Genomic DNA, 19,759 nt, shown 5'->3' with positions numbered 1-19,759 from the left:
GCTGACATATCTCAATGGGTGTTGCTAGGATAGGGGTTGCAATGTCGGTGCGCCGTGAATGCTATCAGATACAAGGAAAGAAGCTGCTCTTGCCGTCCGTCAAACTCGCCTTCGCTGCCTAAAGGACGACCTAAGGGCAGTTCTCGGGCCTTAGACAGTCAACGTCATGTAGCGCTACTGGATAACGTTTCCGGACATGAGTCCCTGTTCTCCACTTGTTTACGAATGCACACACTACAGTACATCGAGTTTTGTCGGACTCATTTTGTTACACCCTGTAGACTACACAACAATTTTTTTGACTGAAGCAGACACACAGAGATGGTAGCAAACAGAATGTCATACTGTGAATGTGCCGTTTGAGTCCTCTCCTTAGATTCCATCAGCCAATGTATTTCACTGTATTCCTATGACTTTTAGTCTATTTTTATCTACACTCAGTTCTAGCTAAGGAATGCTTTTTGAGGAATAAATTTACAATTTATAAATGTAGTTTTAAGTTGCAACAAAAGGATCATAAGAATAACAGTCAAAAATAGTTGCCGAGTTCATTGTAAAGATGTGTTCAGCACAATGGGAAATTTAACTACACCAACCGAGTACAGTTACCAATCTCTTACGTACATAGAAAAAGAAAAAAGATTGATAGTGCATGGAACAACAGTTCTATTCACGATCGTGGAACAGTATTTTCTATCAAGGAATAAAATTGTACAATTTATTTCCTAAAGCGGTTAAAGAGATTACTAAGTCAAATTTATTTAAAATGACAGTTAAAAACGATATGTCAATCAATACATTTTCCAAAAAAAATGTAAATGAAACAATCGCCTGTATCATTTGACAACACACAAGCACACGTATGCACTATTGTTTATTTCAGGCAGACTTTAATTCAAATCTCTGCAAAGAATAAAATTATTTACTAACATCTTATCCTCTTTCCGAGTTCGGTGACTCACTACGGAGAGATGCCGACGGTTTTCTAGACATGCAAACGGTAAGTTGCGCTACGCAAAATGGAAACCAAACATCACTGACGTGGTCCTGACGTCAGCTGATGGTGCTGCACTTGACTAGTGTTGAGAAATAATAGATAAGTTTTTTTTTACATTGATATATAATTTATTTGCAACAATATACAACAAAAACAAAGGAGCTTTGATCTCCAGGGTTAAATCCAATGGGATTTCACTCTTGTCAACAAGTTGCCTCAGCATTCCGGAGGATGGAAGCAATAGTCGTCATTCGGTCATCTTGATTTACGTCTTTCTTGGTTTTGCTAACTTACTTCAGAAAAATGCTAGGAAGGTTCTCAATATAAGAACTCGGCTAAGTGTTCCATCCCTCTCAAAATAAATTTGAAAATACGTAAAAGCTTCTATAAATGAATTACGATTTTTGCTGTTAATCTTTAATCTAACGGTATGTCCAACAATACGACAAAAGTAATCAACTACTACTATACCACAGCACTATATCTACTGCTGCTGCTACAAGACTTAGAAATGAGTGTCATTCACAATGCAAAGTGCAGTAAAATGACGGCTACGAGATTTCCAACTTTTCCAGTCTCGTAATTGAGAAGGTTTTCTCTCTGCAAGCAGCTCGGTCTTCGTTGTTCCCGAATAGTGAATACGGTGTCTAAAATATGTTAGAGGCCACACAACGTCGCACCTGTATTGGTTCGTGATCAAGGGACGTAACTCTTTGGACACTCAATCCCTCTAAGGTAGGCGCAAAAATAGGCCGGAGTCGCACTTGTTATTCCGCACTTAGAATTCGCTCTGAGCACTACGCAACTCAACTGGTAAGGTCATCACTCACGCCGTGCGCGATTAGCCGAGCGGTCTGGGGCGCTGCAGTCATGGACTGTGCGGCTGGTCCCGGCGGAGGTTTGAGTCCTCCCTCGGGCATGGGTGTGTGTGTTTGTCCTTAGGATAATTTAGGTTAAGTAGTGTGTAAGCTTAGGGACTGATGACCTTAGCAGTTAAGTCCCATAAGATTTCACACACATTTGAACATTTCTTTCATCAGTCCCCTAGAACTTAGAACTACTTAAACCTAACTAACCTGACATCACACACATCCATGCCCGAGGCAGGATTCGAACCTGTGACCGTAGCGGTCGCGCGGTTCCAGACTGTAGCGCATAGAACCGCTCGGCCACTCCGACCGGCGCACTTAGAATTTCCTTGCGGCTGCGCTGGTACGTGTTCACTGAACGTTACGTTATCGTATTTTCACGAAAAGTTATTACGAAGTGAGTTATAACTTCTAAGGTAAGCATAATATACTCTCTATTTCACATAAAGACCTTTACATCAGTATTTTATGTACACTGCGTATACAAGAAATGACTTTCAGCCATTCATCTCAAAGTAATTTCGACTTGTAACGAACGTCAAAGACCGATTACTATAATATCAAAAGTAATATAGCTTTATCGCCATTCTCCGCTTCGACGTTTCTAGCTGAAAAACGTACCTCATCTGGACCTTCGAGCTCCAACGGTCTCAGACAAATTTATACGAGCACGGATTTTAGCGTTACTCCAATTGTTACTCCATGCGTCAGCAAAACATCATAAAAAAGGTCTCAAATAGCCTCACCCATATCATTTTTAACTTGATAAGCCTTCGTGCTAAAAATAAATGTATATAGTTTTATAGTCTTCACGCCTTCATTGCTGTATCACTGTAACCTGACACCGTTGTTTAACTTGTCCACATCTTAAACTGAACCAATGCAGGATGTGTCTAAATTTACCAGCATATTCACGGACATTCCGTTTGCTAGCACGTAACTCGTTATCGGTTTTCGTGATCTATTGAAATTTATTAGCACGTGCGCTGCTGGTCGTACACATTAATTCTAACAACTGTGTTGATGTTTTGAAAAATCTATATGTCGTTTATTGTTCGGTCCCAGTCGAACATTTTTACGGTATGACTAGTTTCGATCATAGTCCATAATTTCAGAGCTAAGTAGTTACGTAAGCAACCCATCGTATATGTATCTCAGCTATGTGTTAGAACACTGGCAGCATATTGATCGGTAGTTCCTGTATAGACACGACGGGATGCTAGACAGTTATATAGATCGACTGTGATTCAAACTGGTCGTATCGTAATAAATGCGAAATTGAGACGGAACAATAAATGACAAATACATTTATTAAAATTTGAATCCTTAGAAAACTTTGGGTGCTGAATTCGATATTGAAATACGTTTCTGATTACCGAACTCAGTTTTCATGAGACTTCCTTCCCTCTATACTAGTTATCGAAGTCTTTGAAAAGCTTCATGTTGGTAACTCGCCTGTGGCTTAACATAAATTATGCAGGTATGTTTGTCGAGAATAAACGCAACACTTACATGAAACTACCACACATAACACTGACATCACATTCCTACCTCCAGGAAATGAAGGTTGAAACTTTTGGCTTCCTGTAGGACATAAGTCTGAGTGAACGGTGCAGTAAGCCCTTGGCCTAAGCTATGATAAAATATTTCTATAAAAATGTTGCTGTGCGCTATATCGGGTCTAGCGGTAGCGACTTTTATCAGAAATCGAAACGTCATCGGTATCTGGTTGTAAAGCTATCATCGCTTAAATTTTGATTAATAATCAGCACAGGCCGCTGAAGACTTCCGTCATAAGAAGTCACCCTCATCCTGCCAACGGCCTTGACGGCCAGACGTTCAGGGCACTCTGTTGACCCTGGGATGGGAAACTGCCCCTAAAGGCGCAAGAATCAGCAATGATCAACTGCGTGAGGATGCAGAAGGCAACAGAAACCACTGAATTAAAGACACGTAACATGTATCCACAGGACATGTGGCCTCTAATTGAAAAGTGGGAAAAGATTCCGGAATAGTCCCCCATTGGGATCTCTGGGAGGGGGCTGCCACAGGGGAGGTGACCACAAGAAACAGACTCTGAATCACCAACGAAAGGATAACGTCCTCCGAGTCTGGGCGTGGAATGTCAAAGCTTGAACGTGGTAGGGAAAGGGGACAATCTGGAAAGGGAAATGCTAGTGCTCAGTCGAGATATAGTAGGGGTCAGTGAAGGGAAATGGAAAGAAGACAAGGATTTGTGAACAGACGAGTACAGGGTGATATCAGCAGCAGCAGAATACGTATCTATGGCCATCGTCAAATATGAGGAGTCTAGGGATCCTACGTACTTGGTTCGCTTGGCATCAATTCAAGCAAATCATATTAATGAGTTTTACTACAAATAATTAAATAACAAAACGTAACAAGCAAAATAATCCATTTTCTTCAGTACAAACAATCCTAGCACAAGCGCAGTAATGAGCTTTGACGCTTCTATTCAAGTATCTAGTCTTGAGGCTGCTGTTAGACTGGGCCGCTTACGTCTTCTTCACACAAAGGCCGCTGCTGTCACTTCATCGTCATGGAGACGGGTCGGTCAGCGTGCGATTGGCTGACGTCTTCTCTATCATTCCCGACTGGCGTGTAAGCGCTTGACTTAACGCCGTAACAAACGGGAGTAGGATTCGTTATGAATAGGAAGGTATGGCAGAGGATGCGTTACTGTGAACAGCTCAGTAATATGGTGGTTCTTATCAGAATCGACCGAAAACCAGCACCGACAACGATCGTTCAGGTATACATGCCGACATCGCAAACTGAAGACGAAGAGACAGAGACAATGTATGAGGATATTGACAGGGTAACGCAGTACGTAAAGGGAGATGAAAATCTAATAGTGAGGGGACACTGGAATGTAGCTGTTGCAGAAGAAGTAGCAGAAAAGATTACAAGAGAATATGGGCTAGGGTCCAGGAATGAGAGAGGAGGAAGACTAATTGAGTTCTGTAATAAATTTCAACTAGTTTCCGTTCTGTAACAAGTTTCAGCTAGTAATAGTGAATACTCTGTTCAAGAATCACGACAGGAGGAGGTATACTTGGAAAAGGCTGGGTGATATGGGAAGATTTCAGTTAGATTACATCATAGTCAGACAAAAATTCCGATATCAGATACTGGATTCTAAGGCGTACCCAGGAGCAGACGTAGATTCAGGTAAGTCACAATGTAATAGTGATGAAGAGTAGGTTGAAGTTTAAGATATTAGTCAGGAAGAATCAATACTGAAGAAATGGAATACGGAAGTACTAAGCAGTGACGAGGTACGCCTGAAGTTCTCTAAGGCTATAGCTGTAGCAATAGGGAATAGCTCAGCAGGCAGCACAGTTGAAGAGTACGGATATCTTTAAAAAGGTCAATCACAGAAGTCGGAAAGAAAAACGTAGGTACAAAGAAGATAACTGCGAAGAAATCATGGGTAACAGAAAAAATACTTCAGTTGATCGATGAAAGAAGAAAGTATGAAAGTATTCAACGAAATGAAGGAATACAGCAATACAAGTCGCTGAGGAATGAAATAAATAGGAAGTGCAGGGGAGCTAAGACGAAATGGCTGCATGAAAAATATGAAGAAATCGAAAAACAAATGATTGTCGGAAAGGATGACTCAGCATACAGGAAAGTCAAAACGACCTTCTGTGAAATTAAAAGCAAGAGTGGTAACATCAAGAGTGCAACGGGAATTCCATTCCTAAAAGCAGAGGAGAGAGCGGGTAGGTGGGAAGAGTACACTGGAGGCCTCTATGAGGGGGAAGATTTATCTGATGTGATAGAAGAAGAAACTGGCGTCGATTTAGAAGAGGCAGGGGATTCCGTATTAGAACCAGAATTTAAAAGAGCTTTGGATTACTTAAAGAAAGCAGAAGAGATAGATAACTCTCCGTCCGGACAGGCCTTGGAAGACCCAACGGCACCGACCGGCCGCCGTGTCATCCTCAGGCCACAGGCGTCACTGGATACGGATATGGAGGTGCATGTGGTCAGCACACCACTCTCCCGGCTTGCCAACAGCGCTCGGCAGACTGGGTGGTCACCCATCCAAGAGCTAGCCCAGCCCGACAGCGCTTAACTTCGGTAACCTGACGGGAACCGGTTTTACCACTGCACCAAGGCCGTTGGCAGAACAACCCATCATAATCTCTAAAATCAGTGGGGGAAGTGGCAACAGAGCGACTATTCACATTGGTGTGTAGAATGTACGAGTCTGGCGACGTAACATCTGACTTTCGGAAAAATATCATCCTCACTGCAAGAGCTGACAAGTACGAGAATTATCGCACGATCAGCTTAACAACTCATGCACCCGAGATGCTGACAATAATAATTTACAGAAGAATGGAAAAGAAAATTGAAGATCTGTTAGATGATGACCAGTTTGGCATCAGGAAATATAAAGGAACCTGAGAGGCAATTCTGATGTTGCGGTTGGTAATGGAAGTAAGACTAAAGAAAAATCGAGACACTTCCATACATTTTGTCGACCTGGAAAAATCTTTCGACAGTTAAAATGGTGCAAGATGTTCGAAAGTTTAAGAAAAGTAGGAGTAAACTATAGAGAGAGACGGATAATATACAGTATGTACAAAAGCCAAGAGGGAATAATGAGACTGGACGACCAAGAACGAAATGCTGGGATTAAAAAGGGTCTGAGGCAGGGATGCATTCTTTCACCCCTGCTGTTCAATCTGTACATCGGAAAAGTAATGATGCAAATAAATGGAAAATTCAGGAGTGAAATTGAAATTCGAGGTGAAAGGATATCAATGATACGATTCACTTATGACATTACTATCCTGAGTGTAAGTGAAGAAGGATTACATGATCTGCTGAATGGAATGAACAGTTTAATGAGTACTAAATATGAATTGAGAGTAAATCGAAGAAAGACGAAAGTAATGAGAAGTAGCAGAAATGAGAACAGCGAGAAACTTAAAATCAGAATTTATGGTTACGAAGCAGATGCAGCTAAGGAATTCTGCTACCTAGGCAGCAAAAAACCAGTGACGGACGGATCAAGGAGGACATCAGGAGCAGACTAGCACTGCAAAAAGGGCATTCCTGGCCAAGAGAAGTCTACTAGTATCAAACGTAGGCCTTAATCTGAGGAATAAATTTCCGGGAACGTACGTCTGGAGCACAGCATTGTATGGTAGCGAAACCTGGACTGTGAGAAAACCGGAACTTTAGATGCGGTGCTATAGACGAGTGGTGAAAATTAGATGGACTGATACAGTAAGGAATGAGGGGGTTCTGTGCAGAATCGGAGAGAAAAGGAATATGTGGAAAATACGGACAAGGAAGAGGGACAGGATGATAGGACATCTGTTAAGACATCAGTGAATGACTTCCATGATACTAGAGGGAGCTGTAGAGAGCAAAAACTGTACAGAAAGGCAGAGATTGGAAGACATTCAGCAAATAATTGATGACGTAGGATGGAACGGCTACTCTGAGATGATGATGTTGACACAGGAGAGGAGTTAGTGGCGTGCCGCATCAGATCAGTCAGAAGACTGATGACACAAAAAAGAAAAAAAGAAAGAAAAGAAAGAAAGAAATCTGAACAGTGCAATGCACATTTCCTGTTCTAAACATGAAATAATGCTTGTTATGTTTGGCCACGGTGCACAATGAAAATAACAGATTAGATGCGCAGGATATATTTGTTTTGTTTTGTGGGATGGTTAAGGGATTTCGAAATAAAACTAAAGACTAAGTATAATAATTTTTTATTTTTTTCCTCTGAATGAAAAGAACTCACATAAAAATTGAGAGAGCTCAAAGCTGTCTTAGAGCTCAATGGAAATTAGAAAAACTTACGATAGCCCTGGGAGGTGGGAGGGGGTGGGGGAAGAGGGGGGGATACCAAATTTTATGGAAGACTACACGGGGAAAACGATGCAAAACTTGCTCATCGGTGCAGCTCGCAAATTCAAAGTTAACGAGACGAAAACCGGTAAAATTACTCAACTAGGCAGCACAAGTTGCGTGGCAGAAAAATCAGACTGCAAGCTACTCAAAATGTATATTGTGGTACGGAAATTGTGACACAATTCTTCGAAATCTGCTAGCAAGGGCCGATCACCACCAAAAGTCGGCCGGTAGATGAAATCCCACGAAATTTAGTTTACAAGCCTCAACTGCACAAAAAAAAAAAAAAAAAAAAAAAAAAAAAAAAAAAAAAATTGTGGAAAGGGTGACTCTACGTTGTTGCCAAACCGAAGAACAAGAACATCGCTAACTTCACATAAAAACAGGGGAACACAGCAGAAACTTCCCACTTTAGACAGACAAAATGCACCCTAACAAACAATATGTTAGTACCTTCATGTAGCATTGTCCCACCAATTGATCGGCCTCTTCGCGCCAACTAACTACAGTGGTGGGGGCGACTCATTCAGTTGGATACCCCAAAAATTTGGAGCAAAAGCAATCAACTTTCAGACGCTGTATGGGCTTCCATGGTACTAGAGGGAGCTGTAAAAGGCAAAAACTGTAGAGGTGTAGAGGAAGACAGAGACTTGAATACAGCCAGCAAATTGAGGATGTAGGTTGCACGTCCTGCTGTGAGATGAAGAGGCTGGCACAGGAGAGGAATTCTTGGTGGGCCGCATCAAACCAGTCAGAAGACTGATGACCAAAAAAAAGGGTGCCGTACATCAATCTGTCTTCTGATGTCCATACAGAAAAGGCTAAATATCACGCTCGAATAGCCTCTGGGCGCAATGGTGGCGCCTCGGCGGTCCTTGCCGCCAGCTAGTGCAGGTGCCGTCTATCTGAAGAAAAAACTCAGACCGGGCAGCTGGTCCAGTTCTGTGAAAACTGCCCAGCTCCCTGGGGACGCTCATCACTCGTACTGAGAATGACTGGCCGCATTCTGGCGACAAGCAGGAGATTGAGACCACCCCGGTAGCCCCTTCCCAATGAGAACATACGCTGAACATTCCTCCCTAGCAGACATCCCCATTACTCTCAATATAATAACTGCAAAATAGTGGCATAAAATGAAAAGAATATTGCGTAACTATATGTGACAGTCGTGTCACAAGGTGATGCGTCAGCACTGCTGACGAGTTATCTTCGGACATGTAGAATGGAGTTGTGTTTCTTGCCACTTGCATATCAGCACTGACGGTTCTGACAGTTTCGGGAAATGATTGCTTGGCGTCCTAAATTCATGATTTGCGGTTTCGTTTTGCGTTAATTGAGAAGAATAAAAGCCTCGTACCTCCGAGCATAGCGCAAATTTCGAAGAGAATGAACCCTGACATAAAAAAAACTTAATGTTGTTGTTAAGGAGTGCTGCGAACTTTATTTCGGGTGTAAGCTTGGCGACCAGCACTGCGTATGCCGTCCATTATGTTGTATACTCCTGATGGGCTGGTTAAAAAGATTACATCACAGGTCCTTTGCTGTTCTCTTGATTTGCAGGGAACCAGCGGACCACACTGCGGAATGTGAGATTTTTGTGACAAAAATGGACAGAATCGCCTCGAAAGCAAGAAACCTCTGCCGTATCCTAATTTACTGTCCGCTATAGGGTTTTCTGTCACAGTGAAGACTTGCCGATACAAGTAGCTGGTAAGGACGTGACAGTAGATGAAGAGGAATACAGTGACGAACACTCAAAAGACAGCGAAGGAAATAAAAATGTCGACCCTTAATTTTCAGTCCACTGTGAATCAAATGAGTCATATTTTTTGTCTCAAGTTTATCTCAGCGTTCTTGTTCATGGTTTAAATTCACCGGTGCAACAGGCTGAACTTTTAGCTTGATGATTAAAAAGGTGGAATCTTCTTCACTGCAGTTCCAAAGTTTCATCATTAAAAAATATTGGAATCCTCTTCCTTGCAGTACCAAAGTGAGTGTCATGGTTTTTTGCTTAATATTTCTGAAAGGAAGGCGATTCGAGACACGATTTTAGCGTAAATGAATGGCAGTTCTTCACAGATTCCAGTAAACCTAGTCTGAAAACGGTACTTTCCCACAATGGGAAGAAATTTCCCTCCTTTCCGATCGTTTATACAGTTTATCTCAAGGAGCCATTTGGAAACTTTAAACTCTACTCACACTTATCCGGTATGAGGCACACAAATGGTGTACATCTGTATATATGGATGTAACAGCAAATTTCTCTGCTTGCAGCTCGGTTGTGCGAAGTACTGCTGTATTCTATTAGGAATCGGACAGCAGAGAACAGTGGTTGTCGGGGATCGTTGAATCAAAAATAAAGGAAGGAAAATTTGCCTGACCAAAACTGGGATTTCTGATGAACATTTCCTTGATTTTATATTTGGATAGGCTTCCGCGTGAGTCGACATAAAAGTTTTCTGGGTATGGTACCGTGTCATAACGTACACTTATAAAGCTATTGCTGCTGGAGAAAAACCAACGTTTCGGCCACGGTTGCAGCGGACTTCTTCAGGGTCTAACAGCAACTGTGGCCGAAACGTTGATTTTTTTCTCCAGCAGCAATAGTTTTATACATTATGACGCGGTACCATACCCAGAAAACTTTTATGTCGATTTCCTTGATTTGTTGAGTGATGTACGGCCTGCGTGTCGTTCACAAGTGTTTACAAGAGCTTTTTACACAACCATAAGCCGACGATTTATCACAGTACTGCACAAGAACTACAGAGATCATAGCACCTTACGGCATGTAACGTGTCATTCCTTGAATAATCATTTGTACTTCTTTCCGAGTTACATTGGCTCCACAACTGGTGAACGTAGAGAACTGTTCCACCATACATTTCAAACATGGAAAAGCGTTGCAAAGGCAGCGTTTTATGTCTGCCGCTGGTCCTTACAAGGCAATGTTCCTGAGGCAAAGAATCGCAGGCAACATGGAGGACCTTCATAAAGTGAGTTATAAACGTCGCCCCATTCTAAGCCCATTGCGCAGTAAGAGCGGGTCATTGTAAGACGAGAGTAAATGTTCCAGGTTTTCCGCAGACGCGGCTATGCTGCGATATGGATAACAGGTGCATGACAGCTAGAGGCTAAGTTGGAGGGCAATCGGAAATGTATTCCAAAGCTGAATTACACACCACAGAACGTTTCTTGCGAACAAAAGTCTACGTTTGTCCTCAGATTCATGACGAAATTCCGACGGTATATGTACCAAACGCAATGGCGTGCCCAGTCGGAGTGAAATGGTGCCAGCTACTAGACCAAGACCCAACAGACATGCCGGCACGACGTAGTGTTCAGATGTTGCATAATGCTATATCAATATTTTCGACAAACTGAAAGAACATCTGGGGAAAAATATGTTTTATAATGGAGGGGACGTTCACACAGCACTTGTCGAATGATTCCGTCACAAAGCAGTGGATTTCTGCCATCGAGGAACCGAACGATTGGTATTACTTTATGACCATTGTTTACAGAGAACTGGTGACCAGATCAAAAATAGTATAATGTATCTCTCTCACTTTGAATTTTAGCTCAAATTCAATAAAAGTTGTTTGGCCAGCCATAAAAAATGGTTCGAATGGCTCTGAGCACATTGGGACTTAACATCTGAGGTCATCTGTCCCCTAGAACTTAGAACTACTTAAACCTAACTAACCTGAGACCGGATTCGAACATGCGACCGTATCGGTACCGTGGTTCCAGTCTGAAGCGCCTAGAACCGCTCGGTCACACCGGCCGGCCGGCCAGCCGTAATAATGTGTTACTTACTTTATTGTCTTTGCTTTTCTGTACTCTTGTATTACCCATTTCATTGATTCAATATACATTGACTGATTTTTTGATGTTTGCATTTAGAAGTCTTGTTGCGAGATATGTACAGGTTGGTCCCACTCCCCCTATCGCTGTCATTTTATGCAACCCACTGGCCTTGAAAAACCACCCGCGATATTTTCATATACTCCCATTCGCTACACGCGAGTCCTGCAGAAAAAATGAAGAGTGCCGTTTTGTAGGAAATTTAATGTAATTGTAGGAAATTTAATATAGTTGAATTTTGTACTGGGATACGTTTCCGGTGAAGGTCGCGGCTTTCGAGTTATTCAGGACAAATGTACAAGAGTGATCTTCAAATGGACATCAATCCCACACTCAACCCTCACCAGATAGGGTTCGTGGCATTCGCCTCCCCCCCTACCACAGTACAATTTCCGACTACACGAACAAAGCCCAATATTCGACCTTTTTTGGTCTCTGTTGACTGGGCTCTTACGCTATCAGCATTGTCGGCTATTCCATCACATTATTAATTTAAGAGTGCCTTTAAGGTTAAACAAAGAAATCGATTTCTGTAAACGTTACGCTAATACCAATTACATTGACGGTTCTATCCCAACTTAACTCTTACAAGCACAGCAATATCGTGTGCAGAAGGCCTGACGAATACAACCGATGAGATTGATTATTTTATGCTGTAAAAATTCACAAAACTGTTAGGTAAAAGGTACAATAATGACAGTTTCACAATACGTAAGTGCTCGACTAAGCCAGCGGCGTAACATGACTGGACGATTGTGGAAAACAATCTGTGACGTCGAAAATTTTTGTGCAGGGGTAGGAGGGAGTGCCATGAGCAATATACTAGAACGCCTGTGGACTCTGAATGTGAGAGTGCAGGTGCGTTTAAAGGTCACGTTTGTGCGTTTTTCTTGAATGACTCAAAAACTAAATGAAATTTCCTATAATAAGGTCCTGTTCATTTTTTTCTGTAGGACGAATAGTTTGCGCGTAGCGAGCGAGAGAATGTGAAAATCTCGCGCTTGGTTTTCGAAGGCCAGATATAACATTACGGGCTGCATAATGCAACGTCTGTAGGGGCAGCTGAATGACCATGCATAATATGTAGTGCTACTCGTAAGTACCTCCGAGGATTCGGAACAACTGGATATATAGAAAACGAACACATATCAATGGATAGAGCATCTTCACAAGTTTTTGATTCAGTTCCTATTAGAGGCACCGTTTGTGAAACAGCAAACGTCAGTACATGCATACAATTCATTGAAGTTGCTGATACGAACTGCTTGGGAAGACGCAACAGCAGAATGCCTTGAAAATCTGTTCAATCGTTTGCCTATTTGCAGGTGTGGGCTAATTCGATGTGACAATACTGAGTGCATAAAGTATGTCTACACGTTCTGACGCGCCTGACCCTTAGTGCAAATACACCACCGTGCCTATTACGAATATAAATTTGGAGAAATGGCGATCCAATACACAAAATATGAGATAAGCTATACGTATTAACGAAGTGTTTGCGAAAAATAAATAGGAGACATCTATTTCAATGTAACCATAATGAATGCATGTAGAGTACAGCGTCATGTTTGTGCTGATGATAACATACAGACAGAGTAAGGAGGAGGTGAAACGAGGATCAGTAAAGAGCCTACTCCTCTGGAATAGCAACAAGGGAGAGTTTGGCTACCCCATGCGACTAGCAACACAAATCCATGGCAAAGGTGCATGGATGTCATGTGACCAGATGCCATCCTGTGGCCGACCAAGCTGCGGTGATTAAATGTTCTAGCATCATCATCAGTTCAGCTATTTACACGGAGGAGCCAAAGAAACTGGTACGCCTGCCTAATACCGTGTAGGGTCCCAACGAGCTCGCAGAAGTGCCGTGGACTCGACTAATGTCTGAAGTAGTTCTGGAGAGAATTGACACCAGGAATCCTGCAGGGCTGTCCATAAATCCGTAAGGGATGAGCGGGTGGAGACCTCTTCTGAACAGCACGTTGGAAGGCATCCCAGACATGCTCAACAATGTTCATGTCTGGGGAGTTTGGTGGCCAGCGGAAGTGTTTAAGCTCAGAAGAATGTTCCTGGAGCCACTCTGTAGCAGTTGGATGTGTGGGATGCCACACTGTCCTGCTAGAATTTCCCAAGTCCTTCGGAATGCACAGAGGACATGAATGGTTGCAGGTGGTCAGACAGGATGCTTACGTACATGTCACCTGTCAGAGTCGTATCTATACGTATCAGGGGTCTCATATCACTTTAACTGCACACACCTCACACAATTAAAGAGCCTCCACCAGCTTGAACTGTCCGATGCTGACATGCAGGGTCCATGGATTCATGAGATTGTCTCCATACCCGTACACACCCATCCACTCGATACAATTTAAAACGAGACTCGTTCGACAAGGCACCGTGTTTCTAGTCATCAACAGACCAAGTTCTGTGTTAATGGGTATAGGCGAGGCGTAAAACTTTGTGTTGTGCAGTCATCAAGGATATACGAGGGGACCTTCGGCTCTGAAAGGCCTTATCGATGATGTTTCGTCGAATGGTTCGCACGCTGACACTTGTAGATGGCCCAGCAATGAATTCTGCAGCAGTTTGCGGAAGGGCCGCACTCCGTCACGTTGAACGATTCTCTTCAGTCGTCGTTAGTCCAGTTTTTGCAGGATGATTTTCCGGCCGGGGCGATTTCGGAGGTTTGATGTTTTACCAGATTCCCGATATTCACGGTACTCTCCTGAAATGGTCGTACGGGAAAGTCCCCACTTCGTCGCTACCTCGGAAATGCTGTGTTCCATCGCTCGTGCGCCGACTATAGCACTACATTCAAACTTACTTAAATCTCGATAACCTGCCATTGTGGCAGCAGTAACCGATCTAATAACTGCTCCAGACACTTGTTGTCTTATATAGGCGTTGTCGACTGTAGCGCCGTATTCTACCTGTATACATATCTCTGTATTTGAATACTTATACCTACACCAGTTTCTTTGGCGCTTTAGTGTATTAACGTCTCGAGCAACATGGTACCGGTGCGTGTTGGGCACCGTAGCTACAGAAGAATATTACTACTGTGCTTTTATTTGGTCAAAAACGAACTTCAGTATGGGCAGTTAGCAGCCACCCTCCACGAATCACAAACCTACATACAGACAAATATGTCCTTTCTCCATGCTTGCTAAACGCTTCACAGTGCATCTACACTTCAAGAAATGTGACGTCATTGTTCAGATTATTTGTGGTAACGATGTGCTGAAACAAGGTAGCTCTTCCAGTAGCAACAACTACTTTTAGCTGAGTGGCCTGGTCCTGCACTGAAACTTTTTTTTTTTTTTTTTTTTTTTGTCATCAGTCTACTGACTAGTTTGATGCGGCCCGCCACGAATTCCTTTCCTGTGCTAACCTCTTCATCTCAGAGTAGCACTTGCAACCTACGTCCTCAATTATTTGCTTGACGTATTCCAATCTCCGTCTTCCTCTACAGTTTTTGCCCTCTACAGGTCCCTCTAGTACCATGGAAGTCATTCCCTCATGTCTTAGCAGATGTCCTATCATCCTGTCCCTTCTCCTTTTCAGTGTTTTCCACATATTCATTTCCTCTCCGATTCTGCGTAGAGCCTCCTCATTCATTACCTTATCAGTCCACCTAATTTTCAACATTCGTCTATAGCACCACATCTCAAATGCTTCGATTCTCTTCTGTTCCGGTTTTCCCACAGTCCATGTTTCACTACCATACAATTCTGTACTCCAGACGTACATCCTCAGAAATTTCTTCCTCAAATTAAGGCCAGTATTTGATATTAGTACACTTCTCTTGGCCAGAAATGCCTTTTTTGCCATAGCGAGTCTGCTTTGATGTCCTCCTTGCTCCGTCCATCATTGGTTATTTTACTGCCTAGGTAGCAGAATTCCTTAACTTCATTGACTTCGTGACCATCAATCCTGATGTTAAGTTTCTCGCTGTTCTCCTTTCTACTACTTCTCATTACCTTCGTCTTTCTCCGGTTTACTCTCAAACCATACTGTGTACTCATTAGACAGTTCATTCCGTTCAGCAGATCATTTAATTCTTCTTCACTTTCACTCAGGATAGCAATGTCATCAGCGAATCGTATCATTGATATCCATTCACATTGTATTTTAATTCCACTCCTGAACCTTTCTTTTATTTCCATCATTGCTTCCTCGATGTACAGATTGAAGGTTAGGGGCGAAAGGCTACAGCCTTGTCTTACACCCTTCTTAATACGAGCACTTCGTTCTTGATCGTCCACTCTTATTATTCCCTCTTGGTTGTTGTACATATTGTATATGACCCGTCTCTCCCTATAGCTTACCCCTAATTTTTTCAGAATCTCGAACAGCTTGCACCATTTTATATTGTCGAACGCTTTTTCCAGGTCGACAAATCCTATGAAAGTGTCTTGATTTTTCTTTAGCCGTGCTTCCATTACTAGCCGTAACGTCAGAATTGCCTGTCTCGTCCCTTTAATTTTTCTAAAGCCAAACTGATCGTCACCTAGCGCATTCTCAATTTTTTTTCAATTCCTCTGTATATTATTCTTGTAAGCAGCTTCGATGCGTGAACTGTTAAGCTGATTGTGCGATAATTCTCGCACTTGTCAGCTCTTGCCGTCTTCGGAATTGTGTGGATGATGCTTTTCCGAAAGTCAGATGGTATGTCGCCAGACTCATATATTCTACACACCAACGTGAATAGTCGTTTTGTTGCCACTTCCCCCAATGATTTTAGAAATTCTGATGGAATGTTATCTATCCCCTCTGCCATATTTGACCGTAAGTCCTCCAAAGCTCTTTTAAATTCCGATTCTAATACTGGATCCCCTATCTCTTCTAAATCGACTCCTGTTTCTTCTTCTATCACATCAGTCAAATCTTCACCCTCATAGAGGCTTTCAATGTATTCTTTCCACCTATCTGCTCTCTCCTCTGCATTTAACAGTGGAATTCCCGTTGCACTCTTAATATTACCACCGTTGCTTTTAATGTCACCAAAGGTTGTTTTGACTTTCCTGTATGCTGAGTCTGTCCTTCCAACAATCATATCTTTTTCGATGTCTTCACATTTTTCCTGCAGCCATTTAGTCTTAGCTTCCCTGCATTTCCTATTGATTTCATTCCTCAGCGACTTGTATTTCTGTATTCCAAGCTTCCAAACACAGGCTGACCATTCAGCCATCCCATTCACTGAGGGTGTCAGCCCATACCCACACACCTGTGTGTGGCTGATGAGTTCACGGTAGGGTCTGTGTTTTGGATGTGTCAGTTCCACCATTAAGTACCTACCTGCTCACCCTGACTGTTACCTGCTAGCCCACACTCGATCCATATAAGCACTTGCCAGTGTACAAACACAGTCAGATGGGCTGTGGCTAAGGTTGGCAAGCAGCTCACTCAACCCATCAGTTGCTTGTGGGACCCTACCTCCCTATGCTGACAGAGTGTGGGCTGGCAGGTAACGGCCATGGTAAGTAGGTAGGTGCATACCAGTGGAACTGACGCACCAAACCACAGACCTGACAGTTTTCCCATCAAACACACACACAGACAAGTGGATTGAGACTAACCCCCTGCATGAGCAGGTTGGTGGACCGGTCATCCTGTGTGTGGAGGCCTGTTTTCTTAGCTCTTTCCCAGTTTCCTTCGACCCACCTGGTGCCTGTTGGTCGAGCTGCCTGCGGCCTCTGCTGGGTGGGGGTCCCTTGGGACGTCCTGAATGGTTGCCAGGCGGAGGCCCCTTGGGAGGTCGCGAGTGGTTGCTGGCCCGCCTCTCCCTCATTACTGCCACTGGCTGCCATGTGTTTTTCCACTGGCCATCATCGTCCACAGCCTCTGTGCATAACACGTACCATGCAGCACCGTAGCACTAATGTGTGTCGTTCAACAAAATGGTAACATAACAACAGCATAGGTCTAGCACAGCTACTACCAGCACAAGTTGTAACTATAACAGTTTATTTATCATACAATGAAGAAAATACTAGATGACTATTTAGAACAAATACAGGGTGAAAAGTATTTAAACCGACAGACTCGTCCATTTTTCTATGACCAATACTCAAAACATTAACATAACCCACTTTCAATTATAGTAGATTTTCAAAAGTGCCTCCATTGACACATAAACAAAGGTTACACCGTCGGATCATGTTCTGTCTGACACGGGCAAAAACCCCAGGAGTATCCTGAATTGTTCCTACTGCTGCTACTATCTGGGCAACCAGATTCTCTTCTGATGCAACAGCAGTTGCGTAAACAGGTTTGCGCATCTAGCCCCACAGAAAAAAGTCCAGAGGGGACATATCTGGGGATCGATCAGGCCATGGTACAGGACAACATCTGCCAGTCCACGTTTCTGGGAACCGTCGGTCCAGTAATCGACGCACACGACGACCGAAATGTGCCGGCGCCCCGTCATGTGGGAACCACATGCCTTGTCTTATAGGGAGCTGGACGTCTTCCAGCAATTCTGGCAAAGCTCTGGCGAAAAAATTGTAATAGTGCCTGCCATTTAATGGCCTAGGTAGCAGATACGGCCCAATTAAACAGTCCCCAACAACACCGACCCACACATTAACGAAGAACCGCACTGACTGAAGGATCCCGCTCCACATGCTGCAAGACAGCTTCCTCAAATTGCAGCGTTCTTACCGTGCGACGGCGTCCCTGTCCAACTAATCTGCTAAATGACCCGGTCTCACGCAGACGTTGGTACACAGCAGCAAAGGTCGTATGATGCGGGATATGGCGATTAGGATTTGTTGTTGATAAACCCGCTGTGCAGCTCGTCCGTTGTGGTGCGCTACGTAGTACGCACCAACCATATCAGTGTACTCACTCCAGGTGTATCGCTCCATTAGTAAACAGAGACAATGCACTACTAGGTTGGTGGATAGCAGTTGCCTACAACTGAAGAGTGTAATACGCCCTCCAACAACTGAAGAGCGTAATACGGCCTCTTAACAACTGAAGATCGTAATACGGCCTCTTAACAACTGACTAGCGTAGTACGGCCTCCACCGGTTTAAATAATCCTCAAAGCAAAAAATGACATTAGGGAAAAATATTTGTTTCGATCTCCTCTACAACCTCCCAGAGTTTGTCGGTTTAAATACTTTTCACCCTGTAGATAGATTTCTACACAGATACACACCATATCCCATTAACAATGGGTTTTTAACCCTATGTCTGGAATCCAATCAAAAGGATCTGTAGGCAAATTGTGGAGGTAATCCATTCTCACTATGAATGCTTTGAAGGACATTCAAATATTACTTGATGTACGGTTTACTTCTCTTTGGTGTAGTCACTTTCAGAAGGGGACTTCAGTCCCCATTGTTGTGGTAATGCTTCTCATCTGCCCTGGTCAGTTCTGATTCGATTCAGAATGCACCAATGTGGGGGGTAGATGAAAACCTGCTCATCGCTCTCAGTTAGTTGATGACGTATCAGGGACATTTTCTCCCGCCATTCATTGTTGGATGTTTAAATGGCTTCGGTAGACTGACGTTTGTGCGCCATAATAGTTTTTGAGCGGTCGTAAAGACAAATAATGCCACTTCCTGGCAGATTAGAACTGTGCCGGACCGAGACTCGAACTCGTGATCTTTGCCTTTCGCAGGCAAGCGCTCTACCAAGTGAGCTACCCAAGCACGGCTCACGCCCCGTCCTCACAGCTTTAATTCCGCCAGTACCTCGCCTCCTACCTTCCAAACTTCACAGAAGCTCTCCTGCGAACCTTGCAGAACTAGTACTCCTGGAAGAAAGGATATTGCGGACACATGGCTTAGTCACAGCCTGGGGGTTGTTTCTAGAACGAAATTCTCACTGTACAGTGGAGTGTGCGCTGATACGAAACTTCCTGGCAGATTAAAACTGTGTGCCAGAACGAGACTCGAACACGGAAGGCAGGAGGCGAGGCACTGCGGAATTAAAGCTGTGAGGAGGGGTCGTGAATCGTGTTTGGGTAGCTCAGTTGGTAGAGCGCTTGCCCGCGAAAGACAAAGGTACCGAGTTCGAGTCTCGGTCGAGCACACAGTTTTAATCTGCCAGCAAGTTTCAAATCAGCGCCCACTCCGCTGTAGAGTGAGAATTTCATTCTACA

General features: G+C 43.4%; 1 protein-coding gene across 5 annotated transcripts in view; it reads right to left on the bottom strand.

Annotated features, from left to right (window-relative positions):
* The window catches only part of LOC124606861 (basic salivary proline-rich protein 3-like), a 97,586-nt gene that overhangs the window by 18,077 nt on the left and 59,750 nt on the right, over window positions 1-19,759 (bottom strand). For 4 of the 5 annotated variants that reach the window (XM_047138944.1, XM_047138946.1, XM_047138945.1 and 1 more), the window contains one exon: window positions 17,308-17,487. The exons of the other annotated variant lie outside the window; for it this stretch is intronic. In XM_047138944.1, coding sequence (XP_046994900.1) covers window positions 17,308-17,487 — 180 coding nt within the window. The remainder of the gene's footprint in view (window positions 1-17,307; window positions 17,488-19,759) is intronic. 5 annotated transcript variants of the gene reach the window in all.

The sequence above is a fragment of the Schistocerca americana genome, chromosome 3 (assembly GCF_021461395.2).
Source record: "Schistocerca americana isolate TAMUIC-IGC-003095 chromosome 3, iqSchAmer2.1, whole genome shotgun sequence".
Classification (NCBI taxonomy): Eukaryota; Metazoa; Arthropoda; class Insecta; order Orthoptera; family Acrididae; genus Schistocerca; species Schistocerca americana.
The sequence above is the reverse complement of the archived record's forward strand: the minus strand, read 5'-3'. Positions and strand labels throughout refer to the sequence as shown.